Source organism: Montipora foliosa, chromosome 3, assembly GCF_036669935.1.
Source record: "Montipora foliosa isolate CH-2021 chromosome 3, ASM3666993v2, whole genome shotgun sequence".
Classification (NCBI taxonomy): domain Eukaryota; kingdom Metazoa; phylum Cnidaria; class Anthozoa; order Scleractinia; family Acroporidae; genus Montipora; species Montipora foliosa.
Window position 1 is genome coordinate 23,272,468 of NC_090871.1, and position 7,328 is coordinate 23,279,795.

Here is a 7,328-nt window from a genome sequence, read left to right on the forward strand (position 1 = left end):
ACAGTCAAATTCCCTTGAGCAATAAACTCTAAATTGTCTATCTTAAAAACAGTAATCTTATTTTGGCTCTGTATTCATCACTTAATATTACTTTATAATGTAATTGAATACACTCTCCCTAACATGTGAGTCTGAATGCTGCTCCCGTAAGTTCCTTTTGTGCCTGTCAGCCTGTCAATAGTTTGTGGTGCAACTGAAAAACCAAAGATGGGGTCATTGTTCAGGCCAGCTCTTGAAAGGCCATGCTGATGCATGTAGAGACCCAAGTCTTTTTGCAAAGGACATGTAATCTGTGATATATGCAAACATGAAAATTTATTTCACATTTTTCAGATGTACTCTTTAATTGGTTTAAATTAATTCATGTTCGTGCACACCTGAAATATGCTATTATGTGAAGGAGGGCAACTGTTCTTTGTTCTTGGAGGTATCTTCTGTCTTCTGACAGTCTGGAGTCTTCCCGAAGTATTGTTTTAAAGACAGCATTAAACAATCCAGGTACTTGAAGCTCTGTAAACTTCCTCATGGCAGTCACTTCCTACAAGGGCAAACTACTATCTTTATAATGAGTACCAAGTGCCATCTGAAATCTTTCAATTAATTCTCCAATTGAAGGCTCTAAAATAATGATAATAAATTATAACAAAAAAAACAGTTCCAGTTTTACACTCTGACTTTTGCTAGAAGTAGTTCTTAGTAAATAAACAGGAGGGCAAAATACCTGTTTTCCTTATCTTTTCCTTTCTACATATCTGACAAGCCTTGGTTTGATTTAATCTGGCCACTAACATAATTATTACTGGCTTAATTGATTTGGAAAAAAATGAAATATGTAAAGGAAAGAGTTTGCAAGAGCCTTGAAAAATTAAAGCGATTTAATCGTTCTTATGATTTACTTTTGATTAAACATGTGAATGGAATGTAAGCAAATAAGATCGATTGGATATCACAGTTAGAAATAAATATATACACAACTAGACTTGCCTCTATTGATCAGTATTTTCACGACACTTTTCTTCTTCTGGTGGGCCCTCTGCATCCAATAAGTGACATTTTCCTCGTTATTTATATATTTGTTGATGTTTTAACTTGTACAGCGGGCTAACAGAAATAATCCGTGAAAATGTCAGAGTTAAAAAGTATTCTACCTTCTGTTTGTTGGAGTCCTTTCTTTTCCGTGGAATGTATTTAACGTGATCTCTAAACCTTTTGTCGGCCTCAAGTTTGTATTTACAATACCAGTTTATGCCAGGTCTAATCTGGTACGTTTTTTCAATCCTTTTCAAATACCTGGTAAAACCGTTCAGGGATAGGTATGAAGGACACGAACATGGTTTGTTGTTTCGATGGATTTCATTTCTATGCCGCAAACAAATCCACGATCTCTACGGAATCCTTTGAGCCCTTGCCAATGTGTTGTCAGCTCGTCTGAGCTAAGCCGAATAACTGCCATTTTCTTTTAATTTCTTTACGAGTTTTCCCTTCGTTAACACAGCGCTTGCCGTCAGCTTCCGGTGTCACGCATCGCATGATTAATAATAACAAATAAAAATATACTACGCTGTCAGCTCGCAGCATGACGCCGTTTTTGAAGACGAATAACTTTTTTGGTAAAGCTCAAAACAAAATGGTAAATCAACAGAATTTACTCTTGTTTCCTTTTACAGATTTCTATGAACGTTTCAATTTTGTTTCGTAAATTTTGCGTTACACCGGTTGTTTCCAATGTTTTCCTTTAAAACTTTGCGCGGGAAATTAGCGCGCGGCTGGCAAAAAATTATCCATTTGGGCATGCGTAGACGTTTGACCGCTGTGTTTTGCAAGCGAAGGGCTTACGCGTCCCTTGTGTTTTGCTTCAGAAGTCTTGCGAGCTTGCCGAAGTGATTGTATTGAGCTTGTTTAGTTCCAGTCGCGCCGAAATGTCTGACGACGAAACCTCTTCACATTCATCTCAATCATGTCTTTCTATTGATGATGAAAGTATGCCTGAAAATGTGATTCGGCCGTACCAGTTCGAACCAGTGTTTTCTTCCAGCGAAGAAAATGTGGAAGAAGGAGAATTAGTAGGGGAGCGTCAACACGACGATGAAAGCTTTCGTGTCAGAAATCTGGACTGGTGAGGGTTTCTAGATATATTTTGTAACTTAAACAATGCAATTTCGTAGAGGCAAACCATGAATCAAACGGCCTTTGATGTTTTGTAAATGCTGGGAAGATCAAACGCTAACGCGCTCGAGAATTGTAAACAAACAATAAAAACAGAATAAAAAGAAAATCACCCTTGTATGTTTTTGTTCGTTGTATTCATAGCTATTGTGATCTCACGAGCATTTAGAGAGGCAATATCCACTGCTATGCTATATTTTATAGATGTTACTAATCGAGTTTAAAACCATCCTCTTGTAGTAAAGTCGAGTATACCAAGATTCTGTAATTATATTGAATCCCTGTTCTTATCAACAACGTAATATACTACATGTTTTGTGGAGTCGCAGCAAGATTGTGACACAAAATTTTTAAGCTAACGTACTTTTTTAAAAAAGGAACGATTGTCATCGCTACCTCTAAAAGGAAAAAAAATAACTTGTAATTTAGTCATTAGTAGTAACCTGTATGTTTGTTCTGTTAACCTGAGCAGTGTTTGAGCTTGAAAATGGATCCGGTTCTTGTTGGGAAATCAGAGAAAAGCGCATTAAAGACTGTTTTCTGTCGCAATCAGAACGTTAAAATATTGTAATTTCATATTATATTCTGCTATCTTTCAACGAAAGGATAGGTTTGCAGCGACCTTTTAATCTATAAAGAAAGTATTACTGACAGAACATTTTGCATAGCTAACTACAGTTCGGATTTTCAGACATTAAAGAACCTTCTAAGGTAACCTGAAAAGTTTGGGGTTAGCCTGCTTGCAGGCGGTAGTTGTTGTGTCGCCACGAAACACTATCAGACGCCATATTGAAAGAGCGTGGGATAGGTCTGGGCCCCGTGACAAAACGACGGGGTGGGGAGTGGGAAGAGCGGAGAGAAACCGCCTGCCCGAAAACCAGCCTTTTCTCGGTAGCCGCCCACTTCCCTTTGAGCTTCCGGTTGCATGTCACGCCACAATAATTGACCAATAAGTAAGAGACTGTATTAAGGCTGTCAATCACTGAAGCGTGTAACTGTAAACAAACTTGCTCTGGTCAACTAAAACAGCCGTAAGAAATGTAAGCAAACCGGCAGAAACTGCAGCAAACAGTAAGTGTAGGTTTTTCCCATTGCAATTTCTTGTTTAATACGGAAAGTATCGGTGCACTTTGCGATCAAATTTACGGTTTTGATTTACAGTGAAGCAACGCGTTTTATGAAATCTGACTTGACGTTTCGTATGTGGCAATGTACATTTTCAAAAGTAACCTTCATTATATGAAAAATATTCATATTTCAAAACAAATTGAGAGCGATCTGTAATAAAGTGACAATTAGCATTTAAGGTCGGATTCAATTCCTGTGTAAACAAGGTTTCGTTTGCAGTGGTAATCAGTTTTCCCAGACGCGAGAATTTCAAAATGATCCCATTTTATGTCATGTCCAGTAGTCATAATATGATCAGCAATATCTGATGTGTGTTCATGCTAGGAGAGCGCTTCAAAATGTTCAGCTTTTCTATCCTGCAGTCGGTGCTTCGTTTTGCCGATGTAGAAGTCATCGCAATCCCATCAACTTGCCTTGTAAACAACTTTCGATCTGTGGGAACGATTCAAGCGATCTTTGCGGGGAAAGAAAGATTTCATTCGCCGAGTGTTAAAAAAAATAACTTTGAGATTAACGATATAATAAAACTTATTTACGTACACAAGATTAACTATGTTATTTTTTTCTTCATCAGTCTTTTGGCCGAAAGGAAGCGTTCCTCCAGCGCTTGCTCTGCAGAGCAGTAGATGAAGATAGGAGGATCTTCGATAATTTTCTTAGAACTCTCTGGGGTGAATTCTGCTGCCGAACTCAAACCTTCCAGTTCGACAATCTGATCTGATATGATGCTCTTGAGTGGGCAAATTACAAGCACTGACACCGGACGACCTTCAAGTTTCTCACTTTCGGCTATCGCAAACACTGTATTTAAAATATCATGCTTTTCCCAAAGCCAGTGGGAAGCACGGCCAGCACATCTTCACCATTTAGTAAACTAACTACCGCCTGTTTTTGTTCACGCTTCAAAAGAACGCTCCTTTCTCTTGTCGCCAAGAAATCTAAAGCACTTTGAATCGCTCGATCGACATTCGAACTCATCATTTTTGTCTATGGTGAAAAGAGCGGTATATGAATATTAAATCTTGTGTTGATTGACAGCATGTCTGCCGACCAATCAGAAGACAGCGTCCACCGGTGGACGCTGCAAAATTGTGCTACTCAAAGGGGGCTGGTTTTCGGGCAGGCGGTTTTTCTCTCTCCTCTCCGCCCCCCTCCCCTCGCTCGCTTTGTCGACCCTCAACCCGGCCCAGACCTAGCCGCGCGAATCCAAGATGGCGACCTCATTACGAATTCCGGTTTTTCGACCATCCAACCGCCTGCGTGCAGGCTAGTTTGGGGTAGGTTCTTATGCTTTTACTGTGCAATAAATCCAAGTCAAACAAAGCTTATTTACTTTAGGTGTACATGTGGAAATTGCCAAATACTAAACAGAAATGAGGAATGTACCTGCTGTTCAGAGTTTCCTCAAATCTGCGACAAAAACAAGGAGGCAGTAGAGATGGGGGAGGTTGCTGATGCCCCAGTTTGTATAACTCAGCATCCAGGTTTCCAAGCTGTTTGTCTCAACAGATGGGTGCTGCAGACAGCCTGGTACCAATATAAACAGCAGTATTCTCAGTCATATGAAGGTGCCCAACATAAACTTAATAGGCACATAGCCTTTCGTGAACTTGTCAGATGGTGCTGGGGTGTTCTTGGGAGGGAAATGAGAGTCCCTATGCCATCATGTGCAGTTTGTTGCATTAGAGCACACTTTCCCCCTCCAGGACTTGAAGATGACTTCCAGTTTGAGGGTTTTCATTTTCCAGATGAATAAGAAACAGAACGTTCATTTGGTGACACAAAAATGATACACCCTTTGTGCTTAGACTGTATATTGTCAATTTGATTTTGTTTTGGGCAAAAATCAATAATATTAACCATAGGCACATCTACAGTCATCTTAGCATTCTGGAGACACCTCGTTTGATTTACACTCCAGAATGCCAAAAAAGCTGTGAAATATCTATGTAAGCGAAAAGCGAATGTGAAATAGCGAAATTAAATGTGTTGGTGTTTGTTTGCTAATTAGATTGCTAATGTTAAAGGCATTGTTGTTATGTAAACAAATTATGTAATTTTTCTAGGGAAAGTCCCACAAGTAACAAATATTAAAATACATGTTCTACTGTTTATGAAAACAGGAAATGATTTTCTTTCTTTTACCTCATGATACAAATATATATATTTTTGTTTTGGAGGGGGAGGCAGGGAAACAATAGTTGTAATTTTTGACTCTCATTCATTTAAGTTGTACTTGATCACATTTGCATGCATTTTAGTCCACATTTGTGTAGCCAAAATGTAGAGTTTTTATCGGTTAAACCTGGACTGGTGTTTACGGACAAGTTCTTGTTTGTTTGGAGGTGCAGTCCCTGAGATGTTTTTGGGGAGATGGCATGCTTCAGGTTCAATTTCAACTTCACCTGTTCCGCAGGCATTGGCAACAGTGTCCATCAAAACCATAACATGTGCATAGGTTTTCTTTTCTTTTATTGGCTTAGCCACCCACTGTTTCTGTGCCTTTGGGAAGCTAACCTTGTACCTGGCCTGACCAGCACGTGGCCCAGATTGTACAACTGCCTGCTTTCTTCCACAGTTTGCATTGTGATCGAGTGCTGTGAGTTGTGCACGTGCCACCATGCCTTTGTGTGAAAAATGCTCACGCTTTGGGCAGTACTTCAAATATTCAGAGTGATACACCTCAAGCCCTCCAGTGTGGCAAAATTCAGTCAGCTTCTCAATGTCTTTCAAGATCTTCTTGTTGAGCACCACCTCCTCAAGGGCAATATAGGCAGGGGTATCAGGCTTCAGCCACTTCTTTTTCCTGATCTGAGCACTGGTCAGTCTTGGATGACAACACTTATGGAAATGGGTGTAGCCATTCCACTTGTGTTTGTTTGTCACATGAAACAGGACTGACTTCCACTTTTCTTTCAGCACTTCCGCATTGCCATCACATGTTGCAGAACACCACCACATGTGGTTCGAGACTGAACGGATTCCATGGAAGGAGATCTTCACAGCCTTTCACTTAAGCCTTCTTTGAAAGTTTCTTTACGATCCACTTAGACAAATGCCAAACATCATACTGGTGGTTGATTTCACCATGATCCTTCTTCATGGAACTTGAGATGGATGTATGGCGGTCTGTGGCAATTCTCATGATGGTGACTTCTTCTCTGGCAAGGTCTTGAATGCACCTCTCGAACCCTTCCTTTTCCATTGCATTAGACGAAGTTACCTCTGTTACCTGTACAACATTGATTGCTACCACCTTTCCTTCATCGGTCATCATTGTGTACGTACAATATTTGGCATTGTGACCTGGGCTGTCACACCTTCCATCCCAATCAAATTGACTGGCCCATTGCTTTTAACTTCATCTAACACTGAACTTCTTTTCTCTTTCCAGGCTTTGTTTACCACAGGAAACAAATACTTGTTTTGTATATTGTAAAATGTGGTATGGCTGAAGAACTTCAAATTCAGAAAGGATCCAAACTGGGCAATATGAGAAAATGTATTGCCACTAAAGAGAATGGCAGCTGAGGATAGTAAATTACCTGCTGCAATATTTTTTATCAGTGGCTGTGAATTCCAGCAAGTCAGATGGGTATTGACACACAGCATTTTCACAGAAAACATACTGCCACTAGTTGTTTCCGTGGATTCAAAAATGGTTCCCCCACATTTTGAACAGACTTTTAGAAGTAACTTTAGGCAGGACTCAAAAACCAGGAATTTTCACTAAGGGTTTTCTTCTGAATCTAACTCATAATCTGTATCATCCGATGATGAACCTGCATTGTCAGTCATTTCACACTTGTATTCCTCATCATCATCATTGTCATAAACAGCCAAGGGAGACAATGGTGGAGCATTTGGAGACTCCTCATCTGATGGATAGACTTGTTCAAACAGGGTAAGTTTCTTTCTTTTACTGTCAGTGTTTATATTTTGTTCAGATTCTTGTTTCTTTTCGTCAGATTTATCACCATCAACTGGTCGAGAGCCAGGGTAAATTCCCCCAGTTTTTTTTTCTTTTCATCTTT

The 7,328-nt window shown here is 39.7% G+C and overlaps 1 protein-coding gene and 1 pseudogene across 1 annotated transcript; one reads left to right on the top strand and one right to left on the bottom strand.

Annotated features, from left to right (window-relative positions):
• Positions 1 to 1,919: 1,919 nt before the first annotated feature.
• Positions 1,920 to 5,050, top strand: LOC137995431 (uncharacterized). Its single transcript, XM_068840984.1, has 2 exons — positions 1,920 to 2,116; positions 4,633 to 5,050. Exons 1-2 carry the CDS (start codon positions 1,920 to 1,922, stop codon positions 5,048 to 5,050), a joined length of 615 nt encoding a protein of 204 aa, XP_068697085.1.
• Positions 5,051 to 6,303: 1,253 nt separating this feature from the next.
• On the bottom strand, positions 6,304 to 7,228 carry LOC137994695 (uncharacterized; annotated as a pseudogene).
• Between the last annotated feature and the right edge of the window lie 100 nt (positions 7,229 to 7,328).

Coding starts and splice junctions, on each gene's coding strand:
- LOC137995431 (XM_068840984.1), top strand. CDS start 1,920: ATGTCTGACGACGAAACCTCTTCACATTCATCTCAATCATGTCTTTCT. Junction 2,117..4,632: donor CGTGTCAGAAATCTGGACTG/GTGAGGGTTTCT, acceptor TATTTACTTTAG/GTGTACATGTGGAAATTGCC.